Source organism: Anolis sagrei, chromosome 3 (assembly GCF_037176765.1).
Source record: "Anolis sagrei isolate rAnoSag1 chromosome 3, rAnoSag1.mat, whole genome shotgun sequence".
Taxonomy (NCBI): Eukaryota; Metazoa; Chordata; class Lepidosauria; order Squamata; family Dactyloidae; genus Anolis; species Anolis sagrei.
The window spans coordinates 252,076,194-252,094,942 of NC_090023.1; the positions used below are offsets into that span (position 1 = coordinate 252,076,194).

General features: G+C 42.8%; 1 protein-coding gene across 1 annotated transcript in view; it reads right to left on the reverse strand.

Moving 5' to 3' along the window:
* The window catches only part of SLC7A14 (solute carrier family 7 member 14), a 75,039-nt gene that overhangs the window by 8,380 nt on the left and 47,910 nt on the right, over positions 1-18,749 (reverse strand). The window contains exons 3-7 of the mRNA XM_060767532.2: positions 15,084-15,320; positions 13,213-13,430; positions 4,670-4,816; positions 1,991-2,199; positions 604-1,481 (exon numbers count right to left, since the gene is read on the reverse strand). Of these exons, the coding sequence (XP_060623515.2) occupies positions 604-1,481; positions 1,991-2,199; positions 4,670-4,816; positions 13,213-13,430; positions 15,084-15,320 (1,689 nt within the window). The remainder of the gene's footprint in view (positions 1-603; positions 1,482-1,990; positions 2,200-4,669; positions 4,817-13,212; positions 13,431-15,083; positions 15,321-18,749) is intronic.

Genomic DNA, 18,749 nt, shown 5'->3' on the forward strand with positions numbered 1-18,749 from the left:
GTGGCTCTCCGGGTATTTGGGAGTCCAACTCACTGAAGTCCTAACCAGCTTGTCCAATGATCAGGAATTATGGAAGCTGAAGTCCAAAACACCTGAAGGGCCACAGGTTATTCACCACTGAATTATAGACAAATTAAGTGATTTCATATCATAATTTACAAATCAAAACTACTCTAGCTAATAGTTTCAGAGAATTATCACAGATATACTGTGAGAGACAGATGATGGCAGATGAGAGTTCATGGCAGTTGATCTGTGTATTATTTTCAGGAGCTACTTTGGGTCTACAGCAGTGGTTCTCAACCTGGGGTCCCCAGATGTTTTTGGCCTACAACTCCCAGAAATCCTAACAGCTGATGAACTGGCGGAGGTTTCTGGGAGTTGTAGGCCAAAAACATCTGGGGACCCCAGGTTGAGAACCACTGGTCTACAGGAACAATCAAAGGTGATACAACAATTTGGAAAGTAAGGTTTAACACCTGGGTACCTCCAGTAAAATTGAGATTAGTTCCAGTAAAATATAGCATGCATCCAACTCTTTGAAGTAATAGAGCTAAAGCTGCCTCTGCATATCATTGTCAAATTTTCACATTCAAGACTTACCCACAAAACACCAGACAGCAAAACGGATCCATGTGATCTTTGAGAGTTTCAGCATAAGATAGATGTTCACAAGCATAGCAAAGGCAGGGACAAAAGGCAGGCAGGGAGCCATATAAGGGAGCTTTTTGGGGTTCTCTGGCTGTTGAAGAATAACAAACACTAATACAACAATCAGCAGGACCATCAGAACCACCAGAAGAATTGCCCACCAACTTTGGTCATACAGATAATCCAACCCAAAAATGATGAAAGAGCAGAAGATGAACATGAGGACAAAGAGCAAGAGCACACAAGTGGTGACAGTCTGTCCAGTTGCTGCTGTGGGACGATCCATTTTCCCAGGTAGCCCAAGGTGAATCCTCATAGTGTAGTAGCGTGGTCCTATTAATTTCTTTAGCTTGATAAGGTAGATGTTTTCAGACTCATCTGCTTCTATTCCTGAAGTCATGTCAACTGTACCATAGTTGGGGTGGTTGACATTGTAGGTGGTCTTATCTGACTTTCCAATGAGCATTTCATTGTCTCCTAAAGATGGAAGATTCTTTGCACCACATGTGTTGGTAGGTGGACCTGCAAATTCCTCTCCTTCACTTCCTGGAGAACAAATTTCTTTCTCACAGTCTGCTAAAATCCCTTCCTTCTTCTTTGTATGCTCCTCAGAAAGAAATTTGACAAAGCCATCAATGTCACTCTCTGGTTGGTAGCGGAGAAGCAGGACACAGACGGAGACCAAAGTGTACGCAAGTAGTGTGCCAATGGACATCATCTCTATCAGGTCCCTCAGGCTTACCAGCAAGGAGAGTAGTGCTGCAAGAAATCCTGATACAATGCAAGCTACTACAGGGGTCTCAGTATAAGAACTTACATGGGACAAGAACCTGCAGGAAAAAGAATGAAAATTAAAAGTAATTCCACATCTATCTTTTATACTATCATTCCAAGCATCTATTGGACTGTCACACTATGGGACAATTAATGTGCCCTAAGCTTTAGATTGAATTTTAAAGGAGTTATCTAAGGCTGTCAAACTATTTTGAAAATAGTGTTCAGTACATTGGACAGCTCTATTTCCTGGAGCATGAATGGCACCAGCTCCTTGGACATCATCCTGTGTATCTGCTCAGTCTGCTATCCAGATTCTAAGAGTTGATAGGCAATCTTAATGCCCTGACTCAACCTTCTATGGTTGTTTACACCAGAGATGGATTGGGTAGCCCTTCAAACAGAAATTATCCATTGGAAGCCTTTGATATAGACATTGTCCTTCATAAAATACAAGGGAAAAGCCCTCTTGATCTCACAGTGATTGCAAATATCACAATAACAACTATCAGATAAGATGTTCCACTGTCTCTTCTCATTCAAGCTCTGGTTAGATGGAACTTACCTGAAGAGAAGCCCATCACCAGCCATTGCATAAATTATGCGAGGCATGGGGAAGAGGGAGCCCAACAAGCTCACGGTCAAGCCAGCCACAGAACCAATGGCAACAATGAATTTAGCGGTGTAGAATCCATGGGCCGCAAACATTTCCATCAGGGGAGATTCGGTATCAATCTCATTGTATGGCACCATCAGAGTTAAGATAATGCTCACCTATTGCAAGGGGAAGAGAAAGGTGACATCATGTTTAGATGAAGCAGAGTACTAGTTGTGCACATTTGTGGGTTTGACTCTTGGTGATTTGATTATGTGCAGATTTGATTAACATGGTCTCTTTAGGACTCTCTAAGATTTCCAGCACAATTCTACGATCAACTTCCATCAGAAGTTGACAATCGAGCTACACTGGAGGACCTAGGTATCCTGCGAGAGGTGTTCTCTTAGGTAAAAAATACAGGTGTTTTTTTCATCTTGGAGAATGTGGACAAGCTATTGCACTGGCCTTAGAGGTGTTTAAAGCTCTAAATGGAAAAGGCATTTCAAGAAATGTCACTGATACTCAAGGTAGACAAAATTAGGTGGGATGAACCATTATTCTATTTTAGTAAAGGCAGCTTCTTATCTATTCATTATCTGTTTGCAAAATCAAAGCCTACACCTTTGGCTATTCATATTTTGACTTAATTAGTTCGATAAGTCATCTGCAGTGATTGGCTCAGCAGGCAAGATGAAGAATGTTTATGAATATTCCAGGGGATTACTTTTTCTTTTTTTTAATGCAGCGCTATCACAACAGTAGCTAGCTGTTAGAGGACATGCATAGTATGTGTGGGAGCAGTATGTGAATGGGGTGTGCGAGTAGTAATTGTGTTGTATGTCAGCAATGAAGTGGGTGTGCAAGAAAGATAGAGAGAAGGGAGAGAGAATATGAAAGAAGAATGGACACAGAAAACAGAAGCAATTATAAACAGCAAGCTTTCCCCAGCTTTGGTTAGATTTTTTTTCTGCCTGAGAGGAACAATTAATGGTGGCCCTTCCTTGCTTCCCATCCCTCCTCAAGGAATAGGGTATTAAACGTTGGTCTAGTTATTTTGATCCTGATATATTTACTCCCTGTCTGGCAGGCAAACTATTACAACAATGATTAAACAAATACCTGCCCATTTGTTATGTTTTCCTAACACTGCAAACTCAGCTGTTTATAACAGGGTTCAAAAACAACTAGCTCAACGCATGCAATCAATCTCAACTGCAGAGAACAGAGGTGCCAATAATTCTATCAATAATTGTCAACTTTCCCAATTTCGCAAATCCTCTCTCAGCCCACCATTCTAGCTGCTTCTCTCACACTTTCCCCGGTTGTCTTTAGTTTATATCCCTTGGAACAAACTGATGCAAAAATGCAAAAACTGTTTGTGCTACATTAACTAAGGAGAGGAGAAAGCAAAAACTTGTCCTTCTCTGTAGCCTAAGGAAAAAAACAAACTTCTTCTTCGTTAATAATTTTGGTATTTTGACCTAACTTAGATGTTGCTTGGCCACATGTCTCCTAGTTTTCATACATGAAATATTGGAGGTATGTAACTGCAGTGAAAGAGCAAGTGTGCTAGCATTGTGGAGTTGGATTACTGGGCATGATGTTTCCCCTGTCCCATCAAATTAATATCCATGATATTAAAAAATGATCTGGACTTTGTTTGCTAGCTGCACATGCTGGAAGAGTTTATTCTTGGTCTAATTAAAAAAATAATTGTCCGTAACTATAGTTTTCAAGTTGCCATTCTTGCATATTTAGAAGGGTACTTTGCTGCTTTGCATTATTTTGTAATTTTAACTAGTACTCTATAATGTACAGTGTTCCCTGTTAGAATATTTAGAATTAATTTTCTAAACCCTAACCGTGAAACAGCAAGTCTGTGGGCTCTGTGGCTGCCAGGGTGAGGTGGGGAAGCCGGCCCTGGTCGATCCAGGGGCGGAGCCGGCTTCCCCACCTCACTCCAGCTGCCATGGAGCCCTGTGGAAGCCCAGGGCAGTGCTTGCAAAGGCTGCTGGGGCAAGGTGGAGAAGCCAGCACTGGCCGACCCAATCAGTGGATCGGCCAGGGCCACCTTCCCCATCTCGCCCCAGCAGCCTTTGTAGTGCTGCCCTGGGCCTCCGTGGCTGCCAGGGTGAGATGGGGAAGCTGGCCCTGGCCGATCCACTGGTTGGATCAGCCAGGGCCGGCTTCCCCACCTCGCCCCAGCAGCCACGGAGCCCTGCGGAGGCCCTGGGCAGCCCTGCAAAGGCTGCTGGGGTGAGGTGGGGAAGCCAGCCCTGGCTGATCCAAGGGCAGGGCAGGGTGGGGTGGGGCCTACCACTGGTTGGCCAGTTGGCCAAGCTTCTGGGAAGAAGAAGCCCCCTGAAAGCAGCATGGCCAGTGGGAGGGCACCCACCACCGCAACGGCCCTTGTCCCTACATCACAGTTTTTCACTTATTGCAGGTGGTCCTGGAACGTAACCCCCACAATGAGGGAACACTGTATATCATCATCTCTTCATATTGCAAGAGATGGAGGGAAGGGGTGTTGAGAAATAAAGTAGCTGTGAGGAATTACTTCCTGGCTTATCACTTCCACTTCCACCCACCATTATTATCTCTAAGGAGAGAATTATTCTAAGCACAATTTTGAAATGTATTACTTACAGACACATAAGCCGTGAGGCACGTGACCAGCGAGGCAGTGATGGCATAAGGGATGGAAGTGTTGGGACTTTTTGCTTCTTCTCCAGTGGTCGCAATGATGTCAAATCCAATGAAGGCATAGAAACAGGTTGCTGCACCTTGTAGTACCTACAAGTAAGGCAATGTTGTGTTAGATTATATGGCAATGGCCATCCTAGATATAGAGTTGGTCAACTTTCTAAGGAATGCAGGCAGAGAGGAAATGGGGCATTCCCCATGAGATCTGGGAAGGTCACATTTATCGCACCATCTTTTATACTTGTTTTAGCTGCAAACACCCCCAAAACGTTATCTAATAACGCCGGAAAAGGTCATTTCCATTTGATCCTCAGTTTAATGTGTTTGGAAATTATGATGTTTTCCAACATGTCTCCTGTAACTTGGATAAGAAGTTTGGAGCCATCTACAAATGTTCAGTAAAATGCTTTTCTCTCCTCCTTGCAGATATTTGCTATCCATAGGAATGTGGAGCCAAAATGCATGGGTCTGTCTTCTTTTAATCTTAAAGCAAAATCCAGCAAATTCTACATTGAGTTTTACAATTGGGATGGGAAAATCATTTAAAGACAGAGTATGAAAATCTTCTCTACAGCTTTCAAAAACCTCTAGTGTCCATATTGGCTGGAGAATTCTATGAGTAATAGAAAAACACATAAACAAATCAATCTGTTTGCAAGCTATGGTTAAAAACAGAAACATGTAAAGTCTGCTTTATTATAATAGAATCTGGCTAACTAGATTAGCAGTATCTTCTCTAACCTTTCCAAGCTTTATGTTGAAATTTTCAACTTTTCTGTGATGGAATTTTTACCGTGTCTCCTCCCTGAACCTTTTTGAATGGCCAGTAGATTTTGAAAAGATGAAGTATTTGGGAAATGGTAATCCAAAAGCACAACTTTCTTGGGTTCTTCCCACCCTCTGCTTAGAGAGGCAAATCGATCAGCTCCACTTTCTTCCAGTTCTGAATGTTTTACTTCTCAAATCCCTTTCACCCTACTTTTGATTAAATGCTCCAAATCTTGTTAAGTTTGTATCAGCTTTTTCTTGCTTCCACAATGCAAGTGAAGTTCTCATCGCAATAGGGAGCTGAAGCAGCGAAGAAAAAGATTGACAATTGCTTGCAACAAAGCAAGTCAAAATCCATACTCCTTTGAAAGAAATTGAGTTTCTTGGTGCCATTTGATCCAGCCTTTTCTCCAGCACAGTCAATTTTAAAATGAAAAACCAGCTTGTTGGAATGAGCATCAAGCATTGCTTTTATTCCGCTTCTATTTTACTCTATATCAAGAGTCAAGTAATAGAAACCCAATAAATTAATTTGGAATCCAGAATCCCTTTCACATTTCCATGGGCATATTGGCTATGACCAGGCCCATAGCCAGGATTTTGTTTTTGGGGGAGCTGAGTTTGATTTGGGGGGGGGGGGGGGTGTGAGTGAGTGAAAGAGGGTCTACCTTAGCAAACCTTTTGTATCGTTACCCCAATACCCCCATGCATATGGAATATATTGAGCATGATGATCAGATCATGATATGAATAAACATAACAGTTTAAATAATGTACCAGTAAGGCCTTCTCGCGGACTACCATGAGAATTTTTTGGGGGGGGGGTTGAAGCCCCCCAAAGCCCCCACCCCACCCCAGCTACATGCCTGGCCATGACTGAAGATCACTTCTATTTTGGCTTTATGGGGAGAGAGCAAATAATAGAGAAAAGCTGGTTCTAAGGCTCCAAAACCAGTAGAAAACTTCCTCTACGTATATGGGGATCAAGGATTATCTAAAGAGCCAATATTTGTTTTAGTGTCCTGTAGAGGTCACAGAAAAGATAATGGCTTGAATTCAGCCATCTTTGTCTCTCTGCTGAATTTGCCTCACTTTTCAAGAAAAGTGCCCTTCCATTGGAATAAAAAAAAAATTGAAAAAAGAGGTAAGACTGGGAACCTCCTCAATTTTAGGGCAAGTTTCTTTATTTCTCAAACTGGGGCCCCATCTACATGGCCATATAATGCAGAAAGTTTAACTGCGTTGAACTGGATTATAAGAATCTACACCAGTGATTCCCAACCTTTTTTTGAGCAGGGACCACTTGACCAGGGACCACCTTGATCAGGGACTACTCTCCAACATTAGTACCAAAAGGGTCAATTTTAGATTCAGTTTGGTTATTTGGGGTGCTGTTTCAGAAAATTGCATTGGATAGCTCAGAAAACATTAATCACAGCCAATATTGCATCAGCGAAGAATCGTCCAGCGGAGCTTTTCCGAGTTGTCAGGGGCCTGTTAAATCCGCCAAAAAGCGAGGCCTCGGACAACTCGGTGGCTCGCTGTGAAGCATTTGCTCGATCCTTCGCGGATAAAATTGAGCGGATCCGGTCGGGTTTTGGCGTCATGTTAACGGCAGTCTCTGGGGATGTAACGAGAGCATCTGCTTGTCCAGTTTTGTTGGATTCGTTTCAATTGGTTCAGCTTGAGGATGTGGACAGGATCCTTGGAGAGGTGCGACCCACCACATGCATCCTAGACCCCTGCCCTTCCTGGCTGATCAAGGAAGCCAGAGGGGGTTTGGCAGGGTGGGTGAAGGTGATGGTTAATGCCTCCTTACAGGAAGGAAAATTTCCAGCGAGCTTAAAACAAGCTATTATAAAACCGCTGTTGAAGAAACCATCACTGGATCCCACTCAATTTGACAACTATCGGCCTGTTTCCAATCTCCCCTACTTGGGCAAGGTCATGGAACGTGTGGTGGCAACACAACTCCAGGGGTTTCTGGTAGACACTGATTATCTAGACCCGGCACAGTCTGGCTTTAGGCCGGGACATGGAACTGAGACAGCCTTGGTCGCCTTGGTAGATGATCTACGCAGGGAGCTAGACAGGGGGAGTGTGTCCCTGTTAGTTCTGCTGGACCTCTCAGCGGCCTTCGATACCGTCGATCACGGTATCCTTCTGGGCCGCCTCATGGATATGGGGCTCGGAGGCACTGCTCTGCGGTGGCTTCGATCCTTCCTTGAGGGACGGACCCAGAAGGTGTTACTGGGTGACACCTGTTCGGCCCCACAACCGTTGTTGTGTGGAGTCCCACAGGGTTCTATCTTGTCCCCGATGTTATTTAACATCTAAATGAAGCCGCTGGGAGAGATCATTCGGAGTTTCGGACTAAGATGCTATCTCTATGCAGATGACGTCCAAATCTGTCACTCCTTCTCACCTGTCACCAAGGAGGCTGTCCAGACCTTGAACCGGTGTTTAGCCGCTGTATCGGACTGGATGAGAGCCAACAAATTGAAATTGAATCCAGACAAGACAGAGGTCCTACTGGTCAGTCGGAAGGCCGAACAGGGTATAGGGTTACAGCCTGTGTTAGACGGGGTTACACTCCCCCTGAAGACACAGGTTCACAGCTTGGGAGTGATCCTGGACTCATCGCTGAGCCTGGAGCCCCAGGTCTCAGCGGTGGCCGGGAGAGCTTTCGCACAATTAAAACTTGTGCGCCAGCTGCGCCCGTACCTTGGGAAGTCGGATCTGGCCACGGTGGTCCACGCTCTTGTCACATCCCGGTTGGATTACTGCAACGCACTCTACGTGGGGTTGCCTTTGAAGACTGCTCGGAAACTTCAACTAGTCCAGCGAGAAGCAGCCAGATTGCTCACCGGAGCGGCGTACAGGGAGCACACCACCCCCCTGTTGCGTCAGCTCCACTGGCTGCCGATCCAATTCCGAGCACAATTCAAAGTGCTGGTTTTGACCTACAAAACCCTATACGGTTCCGGCCCAGTGTATCTGTCCGAACGGATCTCCCTCTACATCCCACCTCGAAGTTTAAGATCGTCTGGGGAGGCCCTGCTCTCAACCCCGCCAGTGGCACAAGTGAGACTGGCGGGGACGAGGAGCAGGGCCTTCTCAGTGGTGGCCCCCCACCTGTGGAACTCACTCCCCGGGGAGATCAGATCGACGACTTCCCTTCTAGCGTTTAGGAAAAAACTAAAGACCTGGACGTGGGACCAAGCTTTTGGCCATGCTGACAACTGATTAAAGGACCTATCGATAGACAAGGACAATGGAATGGATATATGGACTCTGATATATGGACTCTGACATGAGATAGTTTTTATGGTTTTAATAGGTATTGATGTTTCATTTTAATTGTTGAACTGTTATATTTTGTATTGTTTGTTGTGTGATTTGGGCATCTAATTGTGCCCCTTTTGTAAGCCGCCCTGAGTCCCCCCCGGGGTGAGAAGGGCGGGGTATAAGTAGATGAAATAAATAAAAATAAATAAATAGACAACATCAGGTCGAGTTTCTGATACAGAACATATACCATCCAGTAGTCACCATCTGCTCGCCCACAGAAAACCACAATGTAGAGCTGTTGTGGTCTATCCAATGCAATTTTCTGAATCAGCACCCCAGATAACCCCAGGACACCAAATGAAGACACCAAGGCACCTCCACTTCCAGGTGCCACATGGAATGGTCCTGCTCAAGGGGAGAAGCAGTCAGGAAGCTTGTTGTCACGCCTTTTGTGGATAGTCAGCCTCTGTCCTCCTGACATCCCCTTGGCACTATAAGAGGGTTTTGTGAGACCAGTTGCTCTCGTTGCAATGGCGTAGTAATGGTGAGGCCGCAGACCATATTTTAGTTTTTGGGGACCACTGGTGGTCCACAGACTACAGCTGGGAACCATTGGTCTACACTGATACATAATGCAGTTCAATGCAGTTTAATTGCATTATATGAGGCCCAATTTACACTGCTATATAATGCAGACTGAACTAGATTATATAGCAGTATACTCATATAATCAAGTTAAATGCAGTTCAGTCCACATTATATCAGTCTACACTGACTGTATACTGCAGACCAAGCTTTTTAGGTAACAAGAAACTCTTCCTTTCACCAGATCCAATTAATTAATTTGGAGCTCAGGGGCCCTTTCATACTTCACAGTTATAGCCCTGTAAATCAATTTAAGCTGCCATGGTTCCATCCACTGCAATTTGCAAAGAAGTATTTTATTGCCTCACCAAATAGAAGATGTAGCCATGGCAACTAAAGTGGAATCTTAGTGTGATAATTGCCAATGTGGACATTTACAGTCTCTGCTCATCCTCTCCCTCTGCATGGTAGATCATCCAAATCTGTTCAGATTCCCAGTGGAGCTTTTCAGCTAATATATGCACAAGAAACACCACCAACTTGGCAGCACGAGGAAAGAAAGCAAACACTTTCAGGGCCTTCAGCTTTCTTTTTACTGTCTTGTAGCCAAATCAAATATCAACCCAGTCTCTTCATTTTACAGGAGAGACAATATTGTTGCTTAGTTCTTTTGCTACAAAGGAAGCGTTTCTTTTCTTAAAATCTATTTTTAAAACATTACTAGGATTCAATCCCTCCCAAAGTAAGCATAAACAAACTCCAGTGATTTCAGTGGTAAAAGCTGCATGCTTTCATGGCATCGTGGCGTAGCTTTCGAGCATTCAAATTCTATATGAATTTGTTTAAAAAAAAACATTCAATCTGTTTACATTGTTTAGTTTGTTATTAAAATGGACTAACTAATTATACCCTTGACTCTGAAAACTGCTGATATATGACAAGTCGGAAATATTCATCAATCAATGATTTTCTCTAAAATCTGCAGTCTTGGGTGGACTTTCAAGGAGTACAATGGTGTTTATTTCAAAACAGATTTATGTAGAATTATGCTGTAATAGAATTAAACTTTAGTTTATGCACGTGTTGAACAATATACAGTGTACTGTATATTGTTCTGTTGTGTTCCAACCAGAGGAAAAATTCAGGGTCAGGGTCATTTAGAGGAGAAAGAATGCTGCCGTCTTAGATGGAAAAAAATTGCAAATGCTGAAAAGGAATGATAGCTATTTTGGTGGAAAGAACAAATACAGGCAGTCTCCGAGCTGCAAACATCCAACTTACAAATGACTCATAGTTAAGAACTGGGGTGAGACAACAGGAAATGAGAGAAATCTACCCTTTAGAAAGGAAATTCACTCCTGGAAAAGTTATTAAGTTGTCTCAACTTTATCTCCAATACTTGTTTCCATAACACCATTTTTTTCCCAAAATCCAATGATCAAAGGGACAGAAAGTGAGGTGCATTCTTCTGAACAGGGACACAAACCTCAAAACAAACACCAGAGGGATGATAATCCTTCCCTATGCTATCCAAAGCTATATATATGTATATGTGTGTGTGTGTGTGTGTATATATCTATATATATGCACATGTACACACACCTGTTCTGACTTACATACAATTCACTTATGAGCAAACTTGCAGAACCTATCTTGTTCATAACTTGGGGACTGCCAATAGTGGCAAAGGCCACCTTCTAACACCCCTTTTTTGGTCTAAAGACATCATCATATGCAAATTCTCACCCATTTCCACACATAGATCACAGATGAAGTACCATGGAGCCCATCATATGACACAGACAGACTTCCAGCTGTTATCTGTGATGTTTTGTCAGTGAACTGCATCAGATATATAGAAAAATGGGAGAAAAATGAAGCCTGGAAGAAATAATTTCCTGAACTCCTGATGCACTTGGAAATGGGGGAAAGCACTTAAAAACATGTGAGATGGGATCTATTAGATTCGCCCATATTGAATCATATCATTGACATGGAAGAATGGGCATTCTTAAAAAGGCACCTTGGGTCTCCTCTAGAGTAACAAGATTGAGAGGTAAAGTAAAGGATCTCATAGAATTAATGTCTGAACGGTGCACGGGTCTCCTCTAGAGTAAGAGGATTGGAGGGGAAAGTAAAGTATTCCAGAAGTGGTGTCTGTTCTTAAGGGTCTCCTCTAAGCAGATGGTTGAGGTGGGAAGAGGTGATCCTTCATGATCGGGGCAAGCAAATTCTCTTTAAACATGGAATCCTATGCAAAGAAGATGAGTCTCTATACAAGAATATGATTTTCCCCACTTTCCCCAGCTCCATGTAATGAAGTCATTAGAAAATGGTGACAGGAAATAATGCCATGTCACTTCTGGTTGCTTTGTTGAGAGGGACTCAGAAGAAGATGAAGAGGAAGAAGAAGAGGAGGAAGGGAGGAAGGGAGGAAGGGAGGAAGGAGGAAGGGAGGAAGGAAGAAGGGAAGAAGGGAAGGAGGAAGGAGGGAAGGAGGGAAGGAAGGAAGGAAGGAAGGGAGGGAGGGAGGGAGGGAGGAAGGAAGGAAGAGAAAGGAAGGAAGGAAGAAGAAGGAAGAAAGGAAGAAGAAGGATGGCATGGGTACATCAACTGAGAATGCACAATTCCACATCCACAACACTGAACTCAATGCAAAATTTCAAAATATTAAATAATGTCCAACTGCTTTCACGAAGCAACTTCCCCATACATAATAAACAAAACCAACAGAACGTATGTCACTAGTCCACATTCCTCTTCTATTTACTCCCAACCCTGTGTTTATATATGTATACACACACACACACACACATATGAAGCAGGGATCTTTGTGCAGAAAGGTGCATGCTCTGGTGGTCTCCTCGCAAAGAACCAATGAGGGATGTTATGTTCCATTCCTTTAAACTCCTTCTTTTGGCTGTTATGCTTTTAAGCTGATAATATACACAGTGAATAGCTATAAGGCAATGGAGGACAACTTCAGGTTTATTGTGAGACATACGTCTATTTTTACTAGAAGCAGGCAGTCACTTAGCCAGAGTACAATATAGTGCCATGTGTAGGCAACTGTTCATAAAAGTTAATGGGAGAGAATGAAGAATAAAGGAGTCAGTGCCTCTGAGAAAACACTTGGCCCAGGCTTTTGTGATCTGTAGGAGAGTCTGAATACGTTTTTACAAATCGCAATCAAGAAATCTCTGATCAGTAGTCAAGTCAAAGCCACAAACACTTCCACAAAATGCGATCAACTTGTAAATCTTGCTCAAGGACAAACATTATTTTGCCTAATTAGTCTCAATTGGGAAAGAGCATTGAATTATCTGAATCAGAGGCGGCTCAACCCATTACGCAAAGTAAGCATTTGCAGTACAGTTGATTTTGCCCAGGGGCGCTCTTGAGGCGCTCTTGGGGGAAATAGACCTTGACATATGCGAGTTGTAGTTACTGGGATTTATAGTTCCCCTATAATCAAAGAGCATTCTGATCTCCACCAATGATGGAATTGAACCAAATATGGCACACAGAACTCCCACGACGAACAGAAAATATATATCAATGATTGGTTGGGGGGGGGGGGGGCAAAATACTGTTTGCTTACCGTTGAAAATTACCTAGGGCCGCCTCGGATCTGAATGTACCAATGTGTTGACTCCCCCCCCCCCCCACTTTTTGAAGTTGATAATAAGCAAATGGATTCAAAGCCATTGTCACAAACCACTTTCTCAAGCTTCTTAGTAGTTGCTATGAGACAAGCACTGGTTAACATCTTTCTTGATATACTGTGAAGCAAGTAGAAATTTGCAAGGTGGTCCCATTCTACTTTGCTGTGAGACACTTACCCCTGACCATCCAAATGGCAAGAACTGCCCTTCAGCCCAGTTTTCTCCATTGACATATACAAGTCCAGCAATCATGATGAAGACCCAAACAACCAGATTAATCACATTGAGGACGTTGTTGAATCCAACAGAGTTCTTCACACCCAGGGCAACAATGATTGTTACAACAACTGCAATCACCAAAGCTAGGAGGTCTGGATATGATTCTTCACCTTTACCTGCAAAAAGGAAAGGGAAAGCAAACATTCAGTGGAACTTTGAACATTTTAGAAGCACAGAAATTGGCTGCCAACTTCAGAAATTCTTAGGAGCTTCCATATGAAGTATTCACTGAGGAATCCCCATTCTTTGTTTATTCAGATTTCATGAGGGATTTTCATGATTCCGGGTTGCATTCAGTCTTTCATGTAAGGCCATTGCAATCAACGGGAACTATGTTGGTCCTGGTTAACATGTCACATTGATTTAAGATAAACTTACATAACCAAGTGTAGCTCAAACCTTTGAAAATTGACTCCGAGAAGGACTACAGCCTATGAAACTCCCAGACAGAAAGGATACAGGGCCCTGTGGACTGGCCAATTATGGAAATTGACATCTTTGGATGACACCTACTGGCATTGAACCATTGGGTATGTTTCCTCTTTCCTTGTTCCATATTTTTCAAGTCACAGGAAATTTGATCCCCCACCTTAATACCACATTTTTTCTCTTGTAAAGAGGATTTTAATGTCTTGTTGAATGCTCTCATGGCTGGAATTGCTGGGTTGTTGTAGGTTTTTTGGGCTGTATGGCCATGTTCTAGAAGCATTCTCTCCTGACACCTTACAATCTTTGAGGGTGCCTGCCATAGATGCAGGTAAAACTGCAGGAGAGAATGCTTCTAGAACATGGCCATACAGCCCAAAAAACCTACAACAACCCAGGATGTAATTCTTGCAGTGAAATAATAGGCAACATTTTAAAAGATTACTTTTAGGTACCCCAGTGCCCAGAATCTCTCAGGGAACGTATCCATGGCATATTGCCTAAAGCATTGAGCGAGATGTAGTCCAAAATAGGAATGGCTCCAAATTCTGATACTTGACAGGAAGGACTATTTTCATACAGATTAACTTCAGCATAAATTCACAATTACTTTTCCAGACAGTGTCATTTTAGATGCATGTAATTTAAATTTGAAATTGGGTCATTGAAATTGGGCCAACTCTAGGTGAGGAATTCCTGAATGAAGTGCCCTCTAATGGACTCCGTCATTTAAGATATAGTTCAACACATCTCGTGGAAATTAGGTGTGAGCAAGTTGCTCTAAGATTCTGTAGAAATCTAAAAGGTGAATGGACCAAACCATCATCATTCCTTGGAGCACCAAGGTGGGTTGGGTTGTTTTTAGGCTGGGGGGTCTATGGTGGCTTCTGCCTTGTACCTTTAAATCTGGTATCAGCTGTCCAAGATTGGCCATACTTTCCCTGAAGGGAGATACTCGGATGTTTCCTTCTTCAGGAGACATCTCTATTCACTGAAGAAAGCCATTAATGGACTATTGAACATATTGTCATCCATCACTGCTCACTCTTGGACACACAAATCCAATGAGGACCAGCTGAACTATCATTCACGCTGACTGGTGATATTAAAGCAAGACACATAGCACTTGAAACTCTTAACTCTCTTGGGTTTCAACCACAATTTAATTACCTCACAAAGCCAAACAGCATAGTGTAGGAAATGTAGAAAAGTTGTTATTTCTCAAGTGCCAGAATCTGACTGGGAGTTGCAATCTTTATTTTCCCCCCACCAAGTTCTGTCTAACAGTTGTGAACAGGTATTGAGGCAATAACTTTACTGCATGTGTTCAAACTCCATCTCACCCAGCCCGTTCAAGGTCCCGACGCTGTCAATCATCCAGTGGCTGATGGTGTGATTGGCCAAGGAGTCGAACATGCTGCTGAGAGCACTGGCGCCTGCGGCTGTGCCAATGAGATATTCCAGGATGAGATTCCACCCAATGAAAAATGCCACAAACTCCCCCACTGTGACGTAGCTGTAGGTGTAGGCAGAGCCAGTGGTCTTCGGGACCCGCACACCAAACTCAGCATAGCAGACCCCTGAACAGAGGAAAAACAAGGAAATCTGTGAAACTCTGTAACAATGTCTGCATAGGAGGGAAGAGAAATGGCTTGTGATAAAAGAAAAAAATCCCAACCAAATACAAACCAAAACACTATGTTGTTAGGAGCTAAAAATAAAAATGGCTCGATCCAGAAATCTAGCAGAAGGTCAGCATTGCTTCACTGAAATTTGCTTTGGTAATTTTGTTTGCAATATATCCCTCCTTTAACTAACAGTACAGTTTAAGAATCTTTTCTCTGATATGTTTGAGGCGTAAAATATTTTGGATTTCATATTTTTGGAAGATTTTGGAATACTCACATTTGTATAAACATACATAGTTGCGTTTTATATGTTTTAATATGTGATTTTATAGATGTATTTAACTATGTTGTGCTCTGCCTTGAGCTAAAAGGAGAGTCAGTAATAATTACAAAATGACGATGATGATAACGATGACGATGACTGTGGAGCAGAACAAAGAACTTCACATCTGTATGCTTGTCCACAATGTCCTGCCTCATGCACAGAAGAAAAATTGTTTAAAGCCACAGACAATGTAGTCACTGTTGCCCATTTTTGGTTTCTTGTGCTCCCACTTTTTTATCAGTTTTATACTTATTTTTGCAATGCTTTTGACATGAAATAATAATAATGATTATTACATAATGAGATATCCTGGAGATGGAACCCAAGTCAAAACATGAAAATTATGTATGTGTTATATACATCTTGCACACAAATTCATGTATGTGCCATATATATCTTGCACACATTATTTTGTGTATGGAATGAATTTTGTGTATGCTGAACCAGCAGAAAGCAAAGATGTCACTATTTCAGTCACCCATGTGGACGCTTTTGGAGTACTCCAGGATTTTGGACCAGGGATAATGAAGCTGCATTTGCTCATTGAGTTGGTGCAGTATAGTGGTTTAAGGGTTGGACTAGGACTCTGGGATCATAGGGTGCAAATCCCTATTCAGAAATAGGTGACCTTGGGCAAGTCACATCTGGCCAGGGTGGTCCATGCCTTAGTCACCTCCAGGTTGGATTACTGTAATGCACTCTACGTGGGGCTGCCCTTGAAAATGGCCCGGAAATTTCAATTGGTTCAACGGGCGGCAGCCAGGTTGTTAACTGGTGCTCCTTACAGGGAGCGGTCAACCCTTCTGTTTAAGGAGTTCCACTGGCTGCTGTTCATTTTCCGGTCCCAATTCAAGGTGCAGGTTCTTACCTACAAAGCCCTGAATAGTTTGGGACCTTTCTACCTGCGTGACCGCATTTCTGTGTATGAACCCACACGACCCCTTCGATCATCTGGAGAGGCCCTGCTCGCACTCCCACCTCTATCGCAGGTGCGATTGGTGGGGACAAGGGAGAGGGCTTTCTCGGTGGTGGCCCCTCGACTATGGAACTCACTCCCCAAGGACATTGGGCATGCCCCAACTCTGGCAGTCTTTAGGAGGAGCCTGAAAACGTGGTTGTTCCAGTGTGCCTTCCCAGAATAAGGAAACTCCCAGCATTATGTCCTCTAAATGCACTTTACTATGGATCTAGGAATTCCTGCCTGCCGCATCCCTCTCTGAAATATATATCCTAGTTTATATTCATATGTTCATGCTCGGCATTATCTTTAAATTTTAATTATTGCATCTGGCCCAGCCATAGGTTTTAACTGTTGCTGTGTTATTGTTAATATTTATCACTTTTTTGTTATGAGTTTTATTTGATTGCTTTGTATTATTTGTTGTTATTGCTTTGTAACTGATGTGTTGTGGGCTCGGCCTCATGTAAGCCCCACCGAGTCCCTTGGGAGATGGTAGCGGGGTATAAATAAAGTATTATTATTATTATTCTCTCAATTTCAGAGGAATTTCCTCTGAATACATATTGCCAAGAAAACCCCAGGTTTTCCATAAAATAACAACAATTGCATTTGTTCACATACTTCCCTCCCTCTTTCTTTCACTATCTCTGTTGTTTCTATATTCTGTTTTTACTGGATGCTCTGAAAGAACAGAGATTTATCCTGGCTGTTTTTCAACTGATGTTCCTCTGTGTGCTGACTAAGTTCAGACTGTGACTCCTTGACCAAGGTTTGATAGCACACATTAAATAAGAACACAATAGAAAACTGGTAACTTTGTTCACCAAAAACAGCAAAAGAGATCTGTATTACCCATTTCTCCTCCCTCTGCCAACCTCTTGACCATTTTCCAGAGAAAAACAAGACACAATGTGATAAGATAACAGCAGCCCTGACACTTTCCTGTTCACTACAGTCAATTGCCAGTCAATTCCCTCTAGACTAGAGAGAATGGGTGAGCAGGTGGTAAGAAGAGCAACAAGAAGGTTAGTCTCCATTGGGAACTCTTGTTAGGATGTGTGCCTTGGCATATGCTCATCAGCGCCAACCCCTGATGCCAGCAATTGGCAATTATTTATCACACTGACATTCCAACATCTTTCCATGAAACAATTCAAATGTGACAATCATAAAGATCAGGTGTCCAGGTAGTGACTGTATCCAAAATGTCACAGCATTATGCAATTTTAGTCTATATCTTGGGAACAAAATATTTACTTGTGCTGAAAATGATTCCCTTCTCAAGAATGACAATTTTTTTTGGTCGTGTCAGGAGTGACTTGAGAAACTGCAAGTAGCTTCTGGTGTGAGAGAATTGGCCGTCTGTAAGGACGTTGCTCAGGGGACGTCCGGATGATTTGATGCTTTATCATCCTTGTGGGAGGCTTCTCTCATGGCCCCACATGAGGAGCTGGAGCTGGTAGAGGGAGCTCATCCGCCTCTCCCTGGATTCGAACCTGCGACCTGTCAGTCTTCAGTCCTGCTGGCACAGGGGTTTAACCCACTGTGCCACCAGGGGCTCCTAAGAATGACATAATACTTGAAGTCAGCATTGGCAGCATCTTTGGGTAGATAATAGGGTTTGGTTAGAACTTTGAAAACCTACCATTTTTGACTCCAACTCCCAGAATCCCCTAGTCATGCTGGTTGGGAGTTGTAATCCAAAACTGTAATTTCCCCAGGTTCCGGGACTGACCCATGGCTGACACCTTCTCTGGTTACTAGCTATCGATATTTGGTGATAAGATCCTATTTAAATTTCTAAAGATGCCCAGGGTTTAACTCAGCACTTACTTTGTGGAAAATAATACTTGTTCATAGAAGTATTATATCCATGACAGAAAATGCTGGTTTCTGTGCAGAAAATGTTAAGTTTGGTGCAAAACAATTATGTGCAAAAACTAAGTTTCAAATTGTGACCTTTCTTGTAGTGAGAAAAACATTGCTGAAATGACTCATTGCTTTTTTCAAGTAGAAAATTAGTGAAGAAATACATCTCTGCCTGAAATCATCAAAAGTATTGTTTTTTCTGTTTGGGAGCTTTAACAACCCTTGG